The sequence below is a fragment of the Drosophila grimshawi genome, unplaced genomic scaffold (assembly GCF_018153295.1).
Source record: "Drosophila grimshawi isolate 15287-2541.00 unplaced genomic scaffold, ASM1815329v1 contig_1377, whole genome shotgun sequence".
In the NCBI taxonomy this organism is placed as follows: Eukaryota; Metazoa; Arthropoda; class Insecta; order Diptera; family Drosophilidae; genus Drosophila; species Drosophila grimshawi.
In genome coordinates, this window is record NW_025062900.1 from 9,325,868 (window position 1) to 9,343,102 (window position 17,235).

The 17,235-nt window shown below is 42.4% G+C and overlaps 2 protein-coding genes across 2 annotated transcripts; one reads left to right on the forward strand and one right to left on the reverse strand.

Moving 5' to 3' along the window:
• The first annotated feature begins 3,674 nt into the window (after positions 1 to 3,674).
• Positions 3,675 to 4,282, forward strand: LOC6562749 (40S ribosomal protein S10). The gene has a single exon (XM_001988630.3). It carries the CDS (start codon positions 3,705 to 3,707, stop codon positions 4,197 to 4,199), a length of 495 nt encoding a protein of 164 aa, XP_001988666.1. The 5' UTR covers positions 3,675 to 3,704; the 3' UTR covers positions 4,200 to 4,282.
• Positions 4,283 to 11,217: 6,935 nt separating this feature from the next.
• On the reverse strand, positions 11,218 to 11,829 carry LOC6562391 (40S ribosomal protein S10b). The gene has a single exon (XM_001988629.2). It carries the CDS (start codon positions 11,812 to 11,814, stop codon positions 11,320 to 11,322), a length of 495 nt encoding a protein of 164 aa, XP_001988665.1. The 5' UTR covers positions 11,815 to 11,829; the 3' UTR covers positions 11,218 to 11,319.
• Between the last annotated feature and the right edge of the window lie 5,406 nt (positions 11,830 to 17,235).

The following is a 17,235-nucleotide window of genomic DNA, read 5'->3' on the forward strand; positions in this document are numbered from 1 at the left end:
GAGAATTCTTCCACTCAAAATCTTAACTATTACTTTATTTCAATTTATCTATAATAATATTATTTTCTTGCTAGCCAAATAGAAGATATCTCATTCTACGTTATGATGAAAAGACACACAATTATATTGAGCTGTAATAAAATTGATGAGAAATAAAAAGAAAAAGAATGTTTCAGGCATAAATTAAGCACATATGACAAGCTGATTGATAGATGTTAGTCGCACTTGAAAGGAAGTTGAGCGGAAATGCCTCTTGATCCGAGCTGATGGCTAGTTATCCAATTTTATTTTCATACGCAGCACTGTGGCGCTGCTGTACGCGCTGCTGTAGCCATTTGCCCGATGATATATCACTGACATCTGAAAAATTTGAAAAACTAAACTGTAAGCACTGTGGCCGCTTCCCTCCCCCCCACACAATTTGGCCTTTTAACTGTTTCTCGTTCCGCAAAAAAAAAAAAAAGAAATGAAGAAAAAAAAGGCCTTCGCTCATGTTGTATGACTGCTGTGGCCGAGGCGGCGATTCGTGCGAGTTTTGGATGTGAATGTGGATTTTGCGAAACAAATGAAGCAATAAATTTTGCTGACAAAAACAAGCAGCATGCCGAAATGCATATTGTATGTGTGTGTGGTTGTGTGTGTGTATCATCTCGTATTTGGTGCAGAAAGTACATGCCGCTAAGTACGCGAGAATTTAGCCTAAGTGCCTGCATGTGAACATGAATGTGGATGGATAATACCCCCAGTGCTGCTGTGAATGTGGATATGAATGTGGACGTCGACATGGCCAAGTCAAGTCGAGTCGCATAGCCAACCGACTGTGTGTGTTTATATATCACTCACATGTATGTCAGATGACAAACAACTGACAAGTGACAAGCTTCAGCGTCGGCGTCAGCATCAGCATCAACATCAACATCAGCCTCAACGTCGTCTTCGCTGTCTTTTGCTATGTTTTGAATGAGATGATGCTGCGGGTTCTCCTCTCTCTCTCTCTCTCTCTCTTTCTCTCTTCTCTGTCTCTGCCTCTCTCAATCAGCCGCACGGCTGTCAAAAGTAAAGCGTTGGGCGTAGTGTGCACAGTGGTACTCAATGAAAAGTGTTTTCATGTCTCAATTTGGTTTGCAGTCGATAAAATAAATATTATTCGTTATGCATATCCATATCAAGATTATCATGTTTTTTGTTGACATTTTTATTATTATTACCAAACAATACTCTGTTTGGCTTCCAATACGGAAATCTTTACAATTGAGCTGACTAAAATACATTTTTATTTATTTCTTTTAATCAAAAATATACTTCATTTAAAGAGTGCAAAGGATTTATTCCTCATATCGTCTTAAAAATCAGATTAGCTTTTTTAAAGAGATAAGTAAAAATTAAAATTTTGCCTCGTGTTACAGAATATTGTTATTATTAATATTAGTATTATTATAATTATTGATGTGGATTAGCTGATATTCTTATCGACTGAAGCGCTCTTTGCATAATCTCAATGCATTTACATCCTGCATACCAAATACATTAAAATTGAAAATCAAACATGCTGTGATTGCACCTAATCAGACTTGCTCAGTCGTTTTGTACTATCTCAATGACCGATCAATCAGCATGCAAATTTGATTGCATTCCACTGTGTCTATGCAAAAGTGGCATGCCTCATGGTGACAGAATTTTCTCATTTTTACTTTTTGCTTTGGCAGGGAATTATGATGATTATGATGATGAACGTGTGGTTGTCCGATTGCTTGGCCGCCTCTGCCAATTGCAAAGATGCCCTGTCCACCTCCCTCCCCTGACACCATACATTGCAACCGGCTGTCCCGCTGCCAGCGGCAATCGCGGATTGTCAACATGACAGCAAGGCAGCAACGACGACGACGACGACGATGAAGACCAAGTTGAAGAAATGTGGCAATTCTGCGGAATTTCTTCTGCAGCCAGGCAATTGTCTGTGTCTTTTTGGTCAGCATTCACCAAATGCGAGGATGGGCGAGACAGGGCGAGACGGGGCAGGAGTGTGTCGCGGCGCCTGTAAATCACTTTATACGCTGGCAATCCGCGTGTCAAAAAATTAAGAAGCCCAATTAGACGTTGCCACCTGTCAGCAGTTCGTCATTTCCATCCAAGAATATGACATTCATTCACACGCCAGACTGACGAGGTAGACGAAACGCTTCAGCTGATAATTTATTTCGTTGTTGTTTTGCCTGAAATCAAAAGCCAGTTCGTCAGTCAGTCATTCGGTCACTTAGTCAGTTAGTTTGTGGCTGTTGTGTTTGTGTCGGCCATAAATATTGTTTTGGCCCTCAGTGCGCTAAATGTTGAGCGCATTTATGAAATTATGTTTTATTTTAGGCTTTGGACGATGACGCATTGCATATGTAAAATATATACATCTGTATTTGCATCTTCTGATATTGTATTTACGTCCTATGTGATTTTCACATTATAACCAAATTTTTCAAAATTATTCATTTGAAAATAAGAAAACAACTATACATCGTATCGAAATCTCTTACGTTCGTTTCGTAAATAAAAAATGATATAATATAATTAAAGTATTGGGAACATTAATCAGAGCCTGATTAGATATCTTTATCTTCTAACTATGTCAAAAGCATTATGTGAAAATTGGCGTTTTTTTTATGTTACAAAATGTTGGCAGTACTTCTGTTTTGTATATATATATACTGAAGATATAGTTACAAAAATATAATAATGTTTGCAGCAATGCATTAATTTTATACATAGTTGCACTTTAATTCACACTTGTCACTTTCTTGTGTTGTTCGCAATTCGGAATGAGGAAGCTATTTAATGCCTGAACCTGCCTGCACTCGGCGAGAGCCCAATTGGCATGTGGAGCGTTACGGGCTCATCGTGTGCATAGGTGATCTAATGTCTGATATGTTGGCTGTCGACTTGGCAAACATCGCACCGTCCGTCACTCAATCAAAGCAGCGACGAGACTAAAGCGATAGCAACAACAACAGCAGCGGCAACAATAACAATGACAACACTGGCAGTTTGTAGTAGCCGGCGGCACTCTGCCGAAAGATATGAGACATTCCTTCGATGCTGTCCGTCGGTGCTCTTTGGCTGGGCTTGTTGTGACAGACACGGTGACAATTTGCAGCAGCGCGTTGCAAGTGACAACATCGGATGATGGCAAAGATACGCATGTATATGTGTATGTATATATATGTGTGTGTATGTATGCACCTGCTTATGGGGGGCTCATTCGGCACTTGCACTTAACAAAGTTGTTGCTTTGACATGTTTTTGGCCAATTTGGACACGGACGATTGCAGAGTTTCTTATGCGGGGAACACACATGTGGATTTTCGAGACACACTTACATATTCATTCATATTTTCTTGCCAATGTATATGTCTCTACATTGTGCCACATGTCAGTCTTTATTTAAAATTAATCAACAAATAGTTACTTAGCTATGCAATTTTGATATATTTTGTAGTTGTGGCTTAAGAAACATTTGTTATCGATACAAGCAGGTATCGCCTATTTAAATTAATCGTTTCTTCAAGTTAAAACGTTTCCAACACTTCTCCACGAGGCAATTGCATCACTAGACAAAAGTCAAACGAGAACTTTATTCATCGAGTTGAGAAAGCTCTAACTTGAGCCAAATTCCAACAAAGCTCTATGAAATTTAATACAAATTTCGAATTTTCATCATGTTTATGAAGAAAGCTGATCGCATTGCAATTTACCAAGTGCTCTTCCATTCGGGAGTAATGTTTGCAGAGCGCTCACCTCAGATGATGCACACGGACAAGGAGCTGAAGCACCTGACCAACTTGCAGGTAACCAAGACGATGAAATCACTCAAGTCGAGTGGTTACGTCACGGAGCAGACGGCCTGGCGCCACCATTACTGGTGTTTGAACAACGAGGGCATCGAGTTTCTCCGGGCGTACCTCCACCAGCCGGCAGAGGCGATGCCCATCACTCTGCAGCGACGCACTGTGCCAGTTCGCATGCCGCGCACCTCCGACGATCCTCGCTTCCGGGATGGTCCACGTGATGGCAAGGAGCGCGATGATCGCTCCACCTACCGTCGCTCTAACCCACCAACCGGCAGGGAGCTCGATAAGACAGGCAATGTGGGAGCAGGCAGTGCCAATATGGAGTTCCGTGGCAGTTTCGGACGAGGCAGAAAGGATGACTGACTCTTTCCCTTAATCCTTCTATAGTTTGAGTATTGTGTTTGATTTGTTTAAGTAATAAGCAGACGAATAAGTAGTAAATAATTTAAACATTAGTTCGAGAGTTAAGCCGCTTATGGCTTTGGGATGTAAATATGTAAACACAAAAAAGCATTTATGCTAAGTCTTTTCGACACTGGGCCTACATCGTAATCATTTGCACAGCACAGTTCTTGCTGCTTTGCTCAATCAAGTGAATGTTTATTGTTTACTTAAATACTCACTAAAATATGTGTCTACATTATGATAAACAATTCGCCCCGACTCGGATAACGACAATAAATCCATGAGCTGACATGGCAGTGCTGGCCAACGCTAACGCCAACGCAGACCGGGTCAGACCTGGTTTTAGACGGGGATCTGGATGGCTGGACGAGTTGGTAGAGCTTGGAGGGCATTTATTATTTGATTATAAACAGCAGCAGCGAGCAGCAGCAGCAGCAGCAAACAGCGAGCAGCGGTGAGTGTCGAGCGGGGCCATAAAAATCACCTACTGACAGATTTATTACACAGCCAGCGAGAGTCGGTTGAGACGGGCGACGGCTCTCTAGCGGGCAACCAACCTCTGGACCTCCAAGCCACGGGGTAGGACGCAGGGGCAGATGCTGGGGCTTTGACAACAAACAGATACGGCAACTACAGTGAGCAGCCGACGCCGTCGCCACCACCGCCAGCAACTGAGGCGCTGAGCAACTGCACCGAAGCAGAGGAAGCAGCGTCCGCGTCCGCGTCCTCGAGCTCATCATCGTCATCAACAGGCAACGATGCTGACAGCTACACGGCAACGCCATCAGTGTAATCAACTTCGTGTCGAGCGGTAGAGTTGCTGGGGCAGCACAGGCAGCCAGGCCACAGGCTGGTAGCAGCCAGCCAGTGGGAACTGGGCACTGCGACCAAGACTCGACTTTATGGGTGGCATGTGGAAGCGTTTTGCCCGTCTCTCCCCAATTCTCTGCTGCGCCACGGGACAATCCCTAACTCCTTAGCCTCATTAAGCTACAAAAAATTGAAAACACAACAGAATCCACAAAAAAGTTATCGCTGGCATGTCTTAACTGACATTCTCTGCACTAGATTAGCAAGACATCGGATTATTACAGTATGGTGAAATTATAATGAATCATTAATTGTATAAATTTAACAATAACAAGAAGATAGATTTATATAAATAAGCTCGACTATTACTTGGGTATTTCTTATCCGATGTTAATGATAGTCCAGAAAGTTAAATAAAAGCCAAATATAAAACATTATTATCAAACAAATCACAAAGAGACTTTTGAATTCTCGTGAAAAAAATGAACATGAGAGTAATATTTTTGTAAATACTTATGGGCTTATCAAATGTTGTATATCGAAATACATAAATCTGCTAAATAACAATTGCTGCCAAACCATTCTAAGGTCAAAGCATTTTAACAAAGGAACTGGCGACAATTTCACAGACAATCAGCGTTGACCTCGGTCAACAAACAACACACAAGACACAAACACAACTTTAGACGGAGTCTGTCGTTCATTTCAATACTTGTCCACGACGAGAACTGCATTTGCTTAACTGAAAAATATAATGTTCGTCCAGCGTTGCTCGTCTCGATTTGAGATGGCAATGTGAATGGCGTTGACACAAGGCAAGGGTAGACGTAGGGGGCAAGTTGTGGTGGTGCTGGTGGCCGCAGTGGCATCCCAAAAGTGTCAAATGTGTTGTGTGATTTATGCAGTCGGTCGCATGATTTGTTTGCAGTCCGTCTATTTTTCGTGTTTATCTGCACAAATATGAGAAAGATAAATTGACGATGGTCACAGTCAAGTCGCCTCCTCGCAGCCTGTCTGACCCGTCCAGTCCGTCCAATCCGTCCAGTTATCCGTTTGTCCATTTGACCAAATCGCAATCAGTTGCAAATTTTCACTTGGCAACTTTTACTGCTGTCCGCAGCGGTGGCTGCTTTCATTCGTCACCTGGCTGCATGTAATTTTTCAGGTAAATTATTGAAACGTCCCTAACGACGCAGCGATGCTGCCCAGTCGCCAAAAGCCCGGACACACGAACCATGAGCCACGAGCCATGTGCCACAGAGCCTCTCGCTCTGTTGGATCTGTTGCATCAGGAAGTGTCCGAGATTTCACAGCGCTTTGATTTGTGTGTTTCAAGCAATGATATATATGTTTGTCTACTTACACATACGATTCTCGTACGTATTCGCATACGTATTCAAGTGTTGAAGATTTTGATCTTTTGAATCTTAGTTTAGTGTTAATTTATTAGCATATACAAAACTTACGTATATAGACGAAAGAGACAAAAAAGAACAAGTTTTGTGATTTAAAAGAAAAAGGAAAAGAAAGTGGCATTGTAATTATGTAAAAATATTGTACAGTTAATCAGTTTCAGAGAAAACAAGTATAAATTATATCAATGTATGTATGTATTTAAGTGGATTTGGGCACTTCAACTGCGTCATGGATTTGGATTTGGAACACGGCAAGTTCACTTTTGAATAAAGACATATTAAATATCCAAATTGTTTAGAAATAAATGTCTTTGCGGCCAACTTTGACATGGCCATCAGTAATTCAGTAATACACTTTGCGGTTCCGCAATTTTACTTATAATTAATTATTAGTTGAATAGTCCCGTTTGATAGCTATAACTATCAGTTTCTGGCACTAACAAGCTAACATTTAATTTTGCCCCTTTCGGTGGTGTCGTTTGCATTTTTCATTTTGGTAGCTCGACTCGATTGATGTCGTTTCCTGGGACTAGTATGTACATGCCCAATGGTATGGCATTTCTAAATGGCCGCCATAATCAAGCGCTAATAACCTCATTTGTATGTCCAAGCGGGCCATTAACTTTTCATTTGGCACGCGAAAATTTTTGCATTGAGCAAATGCAGGCAGCTCCGTCGACCAGATGGAGATTGTCCAATGGACTCGCCGACCAGTCAGCGACCGATCCATCGCCAGTTGCTTCTCTCTATCTTCCCTCTGTCCCTGTCTCTATCCCTGTCTCTGTTTTTGTCTCTGTCTGACTGCAGTATTCGTTGCAATTGGACTTGGACGTGAACGTGGGACATGGACATTCGCTGTCAGAGCTCGCACTCGGCCCGGCCATAACTTGCGTGAAACATGTTAATAATTTACAATTTGGTATTCATAAATAAAATGTCATCTGGACTCCTCTGACGCCCGTTGCTCGCTCGCTTGCTCGCTGCTTGGCTGGGTAATGAGCGAATGTTGATTGAGGTTATATTTCATGGCAAATGGGTGCCGTTGCCTCTGGCATCGCTTGGGAAAGTCAAAGTCTCTCCTTGCCTGGCTGCCTCGTTGCCTTGTTGCCTGGTTAGCATGCTCAGCTCTCAGGTCTCAGCCCGCAGTAGGTTGACGTTTGACACGCCGCACTAAAAATCTTGCCCCTTCCACCCTCTACCTACCAAGCGATTAAGTCCGCCAACTGACATTGTGAAGCAGGCAAAAGGAAGTTGCGCCTGCGTCTTAGCCTTGGCAATACACACAACTGCAGTTGGCCATTTAGCTACTGCGCTTCTGCGTCTCCGGCTCAGCTCTGATTAAACTTGGGCCATTTATCGTCATTTATGGTAATTGTTTGAATTGCAATAAACCAGCAACCAGCAGTTCAATGACAGCTGTGAGATTCACTCGATTCACCACTCGAGAGCTTAGCAGTTCAACCAATTAGCAGGTAAGTCAATATGAAGCACTTCTTCGCTGCAAAGATATGCAAAAATTGTTCAAAATAAAAAAGGCCGACTTCATATTACTTATGCAGTATTATGTTAACTGACGAGGATACAAATTATTATCCTCCTGAAGCACTCGATATTTGGTGGCCAGAAGTTATATATTCTTTCTTGTCTCTCTTGATAACTTTTTTCAACATACGATTATTAGATTCTCTGTTAATATTTCGCCAAAGGTAAAGAATATATAAATTGTGAGGCTAAGGCCAAGCTTGCAAAATAAGTACTGATTAATGATTTAATATTTATATAATATATATATTTATATTAAGTTACGTATACAATATGTGAGTGTTTAAATTGTATTCAAATTGATGACACTCTATATACAAACATATACATGTATATTTGCAATAGATTTTGAACATTAATATTTGCATTGAAATGTTAATTTTTCTGCCCGATGCGAATAATTAAAATATTTCGTATATTAATTCATTATATATTAATATTGTTTATTTGTATATAGCTTACAAGTCAGATCGAATTTCTCTCTATTAAAATGTCATTTTCTTATAATCATTGCGACACATTTAAGCCTCCGATTTTTGACATTGGCATATCAGTGACATCGCTGGCAAGATGTGCTAGATAATATTTTGTACAATGTTATGGAATTTGGCAGGCTGTCGCCTAGCAGTGCCGTTATGCACGGGATGGTTGACATTTAATTGCAAACAGATACACTGTGTCAGGGCCAAGTGATGTGAATAGTTGCATCCAACCCCAAGCCAGCGAATAGCTAGCTGGCTCTGCATCTGCATCCGGCCGTTGTAGAAAGCTGGCAAATTAAGTGGGTGCCGCAGGCATTGCCAATGGAATTGGAAATGGAATGGAAAATGGCTCCAACTGCGAGTCGAGAGTTGAGAGCTGTGAACTGTTGTGAGTTGTGAGCGACTGGCGACAGCACTGCAGATGCATCTGCATCCAAGTAGAGTATCTGTATTTTGTGTCTGACTATCTGGCTGTCTGTCTGTCTGTCGACAACTGCGAGACATTTCCGCGTGAGAAATGCGCAATTTCTGTTTATTTAATGCCAATGCATTTCGAATGCGCCGCCAACACGCCATCAGTTTTCAATCACGCGTTGAATTGCAATGCTCCCAACATGCCGCTACTCTCCGCAACAGTCCCCCATCCTGCTGTGTGCCATGATTTACTGCGCACTTGTTGCACCACAACAACACCAGCGGAAGAAGCAGCAGCAGAAGCAGAAGCAGACTAAACGCTGCAGCAGCAACAGCAGCAGCAGCAGCAGCTGAAAATCACTTTGCAACTTTTGCATCTTCTCATGACGCTGGCCCCCAAAGTGGTGTCAACAGCTCTTGGCGCGCTGACTGATGAGTTACTCATCCGGAAATGTTTTTCACTTGCCTTCTTCGCTTTGCCTAGGCACAATTCTCGCCATCCAGAGCCAGACCCGAAACCGAAAGAGCCAACAAAGCGTCTTTGTCAACGCCTGACAAATTGGGCTGTGAAATCTCACTGCGAGCACTCCCTCCATGAAGAGGGAAGTCATTTAAGCGCTTATTTTAGAATCTTTGTCTTCTTTTGTTTAAATATGCAAAATGTTGCGGCAAAATGATACACATACGCACTCATATATATACATACATATGCATATGTGTACACATATTAAATTTTGTATACTCTGTATACCCATTAAAACTGAGTAAAAAGAGTATAATGGCTTTGTGCAGAAGTATGTAACAGGCAGAAGGAAGCATTTTCTGTCTACATAAATATTAAATATAATGTATTTAACAACTGAGTTCAGGGTATCTCCTAGTCGAGCTCACTTGACTTGAGCCTTCGTCTGTTTAATTTAATTGAAGTTTATAGCACTCTTTTGTAATCCCGCTACATTTAAGCAGTCTTCATGGCGTATTACAATTTAAATAACTCATTTTCATTTCCATGACTAAATGCAATATTACATTTTTTTTTGTAGATCAGCCACAATTGATAGTTTATCAGTTGAGTGCCCAGCTATATTTTTCTATCCTTAAATCCTTTGTTATACTCGTATGCAAAAATTGCAATGAAATTATCTAAATTACGTGTACATGAGTCACTTCTCATTTGGCAAATCCTTAACTTGCATGCAAATAATAATTCCTGAGGCCTTGAAGTCAACGGAGGCAAATGCTGCCAGCAACACACGCGAAAGGAGGCAACGTGTGGCAAAGGCAAGGAATGCAGCGAAAACCGAAGTGACATGAAGCGATGCAAAATGCATTCCCAGTGATGATGTGATATGTTGTGTGCCGTCGCTGAATCTGATGCCTTGGATGATGATGCTGTTGCGTCGTCAAGAACAACCGCGTCGAGAACGAGGTTGATGAGCATGATTATGGGCCGGCGGGAAAGCGGGTCTGAGTCCCGGTCTCGGTCTCGGTCTCGGTCCCGGTCTGGGTCTCGCTACCAGCACAAAACTGATGGTAACAATCTCAGCGCGGAGGCTGCAACTGATGAGGTTAACAGCGATGCTGGAGATGATGAGCCGTATTATGTTACGCTGTCGCGTTCTGAGCTTATATAGCGGAGGAGCGCGTCATAAATGTCGCACGCCACGTTACTGATGGCTGTGATTATGCACTCCATACCCCCACTATTACCCTACCCATTTAGCAGCCCATTCCTTGGTAATATGTTGCGCTTGGCGGCTCTGGAGCAAACAGAAAATTTGCATGCGCACGAAATGTCATCGAAAATGCATCATTAGCAGCTGGGAATTGGGCAAACAAGTCTATTTGTCGCCCAGCAGCGAAGACGGCGACAAAAGACACGACCATGTCGCGATATGCAAAAGACCTCAACACAGCGACCACGACTCACAAATACCGATGCCTGATGCCCGATGCCCGACTGCCCGACTCCAACTCCAACTCCACTTTCCAACTATCCAACTACCCAATTCGTGGTGGGAACACTTGTTGGCAGCGTGTGGCGCTGATCTGTGCCTGCGAGGCCGTAACCCGCAATCGCCTCCAAACACTTGTACACAATTCAAATGCAAATTCTTCTCTTACCCGAGTTAGTTGTTGCAACATCTAGTATGAAGGTGTTGGCCTCACAAGTTGAACAGGCGTCATGTGGTTTAACACTAACCAAAGGTCCACTGGCATAAATAAATGCTTAATTCGTATTAATTCCCCTAAAATTACAGCTACATCTTCCAAATTCGTTTCTTCTACTGGATTTATTTAAAGAATTTTAGATGGATAAGTAATTAAGTGCTTTATTGAGTTAACTCAGACAATCAAACACAACATTCAAACTATAGAAGGATTAAGCGAAGAAGTCTTCCAATAAAGGCATCCTCAGTAATCCTTTTTGCCTCGTCCGAAACCGCCACGGAACTCCATATTGGCACTGCCTGCTCCCACATTGCCTGTCTTATCGAGCTCCCTGCCGGTTGGTGGGTTAGAGCGACGGTAGGTGGAGCGATCATCGCGCTCCTTGCCATCACGTGGACCATCCCGGAAGCGAGGATCGTCGGAGGTGCGCGGCATGCGAACTGGGACAGTGCGTCGCTGCAGAGTGATGGGCATCGCCTCTGCCGGCTGGTGGAGGTACGCCCGGAGAAACTCGATGCCCTCGTTGTTCAAACACCAGTAATGGTGGCGCCAGGCCGTCTGCTCCGTGACGTAACCACTCGACTTGAGTGATTTCATCGTCTTGGTTACCTGCAAGTTGGTCAGGTGCTTCAGCTCCTTGTCCGTGTGCATCATCTGAGGTGAGCGCTCTGCAAACATTACTCCCGAATGGAAGAGCACTTGGTAAATTGCAATGCGATCTGCTTTCTTCATAAACATGATGAAAATTCGAATTTTCAATTCAATTTTACAGAGCTTTGTTGGAATTTGACTCAAGTTCGAACTGTGTCAACTCGATGAATGAATTTTTCATTTGACTTTTGTCAAGTCATGCAGTTGTCAAGTGGAGAAGTGTAAAAAAATATTAAGGGCGAATCGATAGTCCTACATATCGATTACGTATTTTTTATATTTATTCTTTTGTATTGTTTTGCAATTGATTTTGCATTCGACTTGAAGTTTGTTTCATGTATTTTTGATAATGCAAATCAAAAGCTCAACGAAAAATACTTTCAACTAATTACAGATAGTTTAAAAATGATTATAAATAATATATTCCAAATATAATAATAAAAATGAAATTCTTACAATATAAACCATATAAACTTTAATGTTGAATCCTTTTTAACATTAAAAGGTACGTAATAGAAAAGGAAATTGTCGTCATTGCTGGCCGTAGTGCTTGTCATCGGCATCGTCAGGAGCATTTTCATAATTAAAGGCTTCTATGGAAGCGGCTATGCGCATCTATATTCATATATTGATAAAGTTGTAAAAGTTGAAAGTTCCGCAAAACAATAAAAATAAATTCTAATGAAGATTGCCGGACAGCATGGCGCAGTCAGAGCCAGAGCCATGGCCAGAAGCAGGACGAAAGCTAGCATCAGGACAGCAGGCTGGGCGCCATTTGTGCCAGCAATTTTCTCTCCTTACATAAGCAGACAGCGCCCAAGCAAGAGCCAGGACCAGATGGGGCGGTCAATGGTATGGGTTGGATGCTGCACTTCCGTAATTTTGCAGAGTAAAAGCGAGAAAAACAATCGAATAAACTGTCGGAGCATCAAAATTCAAACGTCAAAAGGAGGCAAACCATCAGATTCACAACACCGCCCAACCGCCCAATACCCAAGTCAACCAGCCCACTGACAGCTAACCAGTGAAGCGTCAAAGTTCCTAATGCACACAACAAATTTCTTACATAAGGCATGGATCGGGGGGTAGGAGCAGAGGCTGGACGAAGACGACGATGCAGAAGAAATCGAGGACGAAGACGAGGACGCATCAGGCAGAATGTCGTGGACAAAATGACGTTGTCACGAAAATTGCAGAATATAAAATTCCTAGTTCCGGTGCCGCCCCGATGCCCGACAGTCCAATCCGAGATCCCAACCCATGCCCAGGACCAAACCACATGCACATCCTGCCTGCCTCGCTTCGATTTTCGTCCAAGGACGCAGCGCAAAATACACTATAAAAATATATAAAATAAAGAAGACGAGATGGCGCAAAATAATATAAAAAAAAGAATCAACAGTCGAAAATAAGCAGGAAAAGGTTACGGTGTGGTGGTAGCGGGTGAAGGGGGAGGGGATGGATGAAGAAACTTTCAAAAATTATTGAAATGTCACGTAGCAACTTCTCAAATTGCAAAAATCCTGATGCTGTCGTTCAATGTGCTGTGTGCGGATTGATAGAGCGAGCCGAGCTGACTGAGTCGAACCGGGCGACGTGGCCCCAAAGGGAGCAGAGGAAAACACGCTGCACTTGTCGCCTGCAGTTACCACCAAGAGTGACAGAGTGAGCAATAGAGAGAGAGATAGAGCAAGCAAGATAGATAGCGAGAGAGAGAGAGAGAAAACGCGCCGTAGTCATGCACTCGGACGCTTATGCTGACACTAAGACGCCAGCGACCAACCTTCCCACCCCTCCCATCCCCTACCCAGACAGCAGTCAAGTCGCCGTCAGGCGCAAATCCAATGCACAAGCCCAGTTTGCACTTGCCCCATTCCCAGGCGAACCGCAATTCAACGTGCGAACGACAGTTTGACCCGAGACATTTTTGGGTGGCAAAACATCATCAAAAGGATCAAAACGGAGAAAAATCACACTTCTCAAAATTAACCTCGAGTGTGGCATTCAAATATATTTTTAAATACATTCAAATATTTATTCATAACTAAATTTCGAACTTGTAAAGATTGAGAAATAATCCATTTTTTCAATTTAGATATTCCAAAATAGCTTAAAATCATGCAGTTCATAACTGGCCTGAAACTAAATACATATTAATGATTAAATAAAACTTAATGAAATATTTTGAGTGAGAAATCAGTTACAATTTTTTGTTTATTAGAACTTTTATATTTGTTTGAATTGTTGTAGAATAAAATGAAAAATCAAGTTCAGATTACTGCCATTCAGTGAGATATTAATATTTGATATTCATTTAATCATTTTCATCAGATGAAATTGAATTACAGCTCACAATTTTTTAACTGTGTAGCAATAGCCAGTTAGGAGTGGGTTGCTATCCTGACAGCGTCTTGGCCATTACGACCAGCAGCAGCAGAAGCAGCAGTCGGAGCAACGAACACAATAACAACGAGAGAGAGAGAGAGAGAGAGAGAGTCTGACTGAGTTGCAGATGAGGCAACAACAACGTCTTCGACGTCCTCGTCAATCGTCAAATGTCGCCAAGACGCTGTCAAATGCAGGAAAATGATGGGCAGACGAACGTTTGGACAGGCGAGCGCAGGATGCGGATGCGGATGCGGCTGCGGATGTGAAGTCACAGCCGTGCCATGTTGTCGCTGGCATTAGGCAACTAACGGCAAAACCCAGACCTGACCCACACCAACACAAACCGCCATCCAACCCCGAGACCGAATGCCCGATGCCGACCCCGACTCGAGAAATCTGCGAGCAGCGCAGAAAGTTTTCATGACTTTTCTTTTATTGCACATTTCAACAAAACGATTGATGGCTTCCATGACATTTGGGTAGGGGTTGCAAGAGCATGTCGGTACGAAGATGGAGCCTGGAGGCGCCCCTGCACAATATTCACAAGTTTTCTTGGCTCTGGCAAAGCAGTCGTCCCGACGATGCTGTAATATGATGGCGTAAGGATTAGTCTGACGTGGCGCATTTCTTTTATACTTCTTAGTTAGACATTTTGTTTCATGTCGAGCTTCCATCTCGCTTCGAACTCCCAACAGTCTCGCCCTCTCAATTTTATTGACGTGGCCCTCATCAATGCGGCGTCCACTAGGAAGCGAAGCAGAAACTTCACATATGGACATCCTATGTGCTGGCCATATATGGTTTGTGCGGTGTACCCTAACCTTAAGGTTGTTTCAATGCTGATAGAAGTGCGAAACTGCGAAGTAATGAAACCCAGAACCTTGAGTCTTAAATATATAATTTTAAACTCATGTGAAATGTATTTTACATCAAACGTTTATTTTTTTAATTATATACTTTTATTATATTTCCCTCAAAAATATTTCTAAAAATGATATTCCACAATTTCTACTTTTATTATTAAAAATATTGAATTGATTATTTCGCCAAAGTTAGAGTATTCCAGTTTCTAATCACTTGCTTTCTCAACTGCCCAGCTTGTGGTTAGCATCAAAGTTTCTTCTTTGCTTGGCAACATTTCCTCATCTTTTTCTAACTGCTTCCTTTTTTGCCGGGGAGGGTGGGACGCGCGGACGTGGCACGTCTCTGATGACAAGCAAGAACAATTTTTGACTGATGCGCTATATGTTGTACGTCCAAGTCCACATTCACGTCCGAGTTGAAGTTTGAGTTTGAGTTTGAGTTTTTGTCCGATGAAAAGTTTAAGCAACTAACTCTGACCCTTTCCGGTACACAAAGTAGCCAGCGAATTTTGTTTTATCTCTTATCTCAGTCTCTCTCAACCACAAATTCTTTTCGATGCATTCTTCAATGTATTTTTCATTGCGTATACGTATTGATTGATGTGGACTTGCAGTTGATAAACGTCGGGTGGATTGGAGGCACACAAGAGAATCTATGAATATTTTGATTGTGTATGCATAAAGGTCTGTCACTGAAATGATTTTGAGAGTATCTAGGAATTTAAGTTTTTTGTTTTTTTTTTGATCCTTTGACCTTTGAAAATTCCGAAGTTCTTGGACAAGTCATGTTAATTCAGAAGATACAGCTTTAAAGCAGAGCAGAAATTGTTTGAGAAACAGTCAATAAATGAAAAAAATTGGCTTGCAACTTGTTAGTGGAACACGCAAAATCCTTTGTAGTAATATAAGGAGAAAAAGAACAGGGAAAAGAAGTTTGTCGCCAAGAAGTAATAAGGACTCTCGTCTGTGTTGACTGTCGTTGCTGCTGATGCTGTTCTTGTTCCTGTTGTTGGTCTCAATTCGGACAGTTTCGTGCCATACTGACTGAAGGACTGACAAAGTGACCAGCAACTAACAGGCATAAGGTCCTTGGACTGCTGTGCGGGGGCCTGGTAACTGGTGAGCTGCAAAAAGTCGCCTGGGAGGAAGGTTGGCAGAGTGTTATGCAACGGAGCGACAGAAGCTCACAGAGTCAGGACCAATACACATACACATCAGGCCGGCTGACGCTTCCTGCCATATACTTAAGGATTACAAATTTACTGAAATGCTCTTCTTGCTGCTGCTGAGCCAGAGCCAACTTAGAACTTGGAACATACTCGTAAAATGCAACGACTGCAAAGAAAGAAAAGTCAATGCGCAGTCGAAGAGAAACTTGTCAGTCGCCGTCAATCAGGAGACAGCCGGAAGGACAGCCAGCGACCCAATAGTAGAATAACATTCAGATAGGACAGCAGGAAGCAGCGGAGTGCTGCAGGGGCAGTGTGTGGGAGTTGCTTGGCATTGCCTGGACGAAGACCATTGCAACTTTTGCTCGTCAGCAACAAAAATTGATGTGCTGCAGATGAAACGCCAAAAAGTTTGCCCTCAGCTAGACTCGAGCACCGAGAAAGGGGCAAGGCTAAGAAAGGCAATGGCAAAAGCAAAGGCAAAAGATTAAAAAACGGAAAAATGTGCATGGCTAAAGAAAAACATTGAAGAGCCCCAGAGCAGGCGACGAAGCGTCGTCCAACTGCCAACGACAAAGGCGAAATGAGGTCGTCCCCGAAGGATGGCCAAAATATTTTACTGATTGTGTGCAAACTTCGATACAAAGTTGACGCAGACGCTGGCGCCGACTGCAACGTCGACGAGGAAAACGACGTTGACATCCTCTGACAATATTTGGTGATTGCACAAGATGCAAAGTGTCAACTGCTGATCCCCCACCACCCTATGGATATACTTAAATGGAGCGAGACATAAAGTAAGGAGTAAAAGAATCTAGAGAAAGACAAGCGAGTCGAAAATTACTGAGTGGAAGTGACCGTTGATTAAAGAGCAAATAGAGTTGCGATGCTTGAGAAGTGGAAGCACTTAATTATCTTCTACACCTTTATTTTGCCAGCTAAACCACTTCAACAACTCCAAAATGTATTTTTAAACAAAAGAAATAATAAAACATGGCTCGCCGAAGATTGAAGACCAGTGTTTATCTGCCGACGTTTAAAATATTAGTCCGGAGTGCGAAATATTATTATGTTTTAAGCAAATTTGA

Coding starts and splice junctions, on each gene's coding strand:
- LOC6562749 (XM_001988630.3), top strand. CDS start 3,705: ATGTTTATGAAGAAAGCTGATCGCATTGCAATTTACCAAGTGCTCTTC.
- LOC6562391 (XM_001988629.2), bottom strand. CDS start 11,814: ATGTTTATGAAGAAAGCAGATCGCATTGCAATTTACCAAGTGCTCTTC.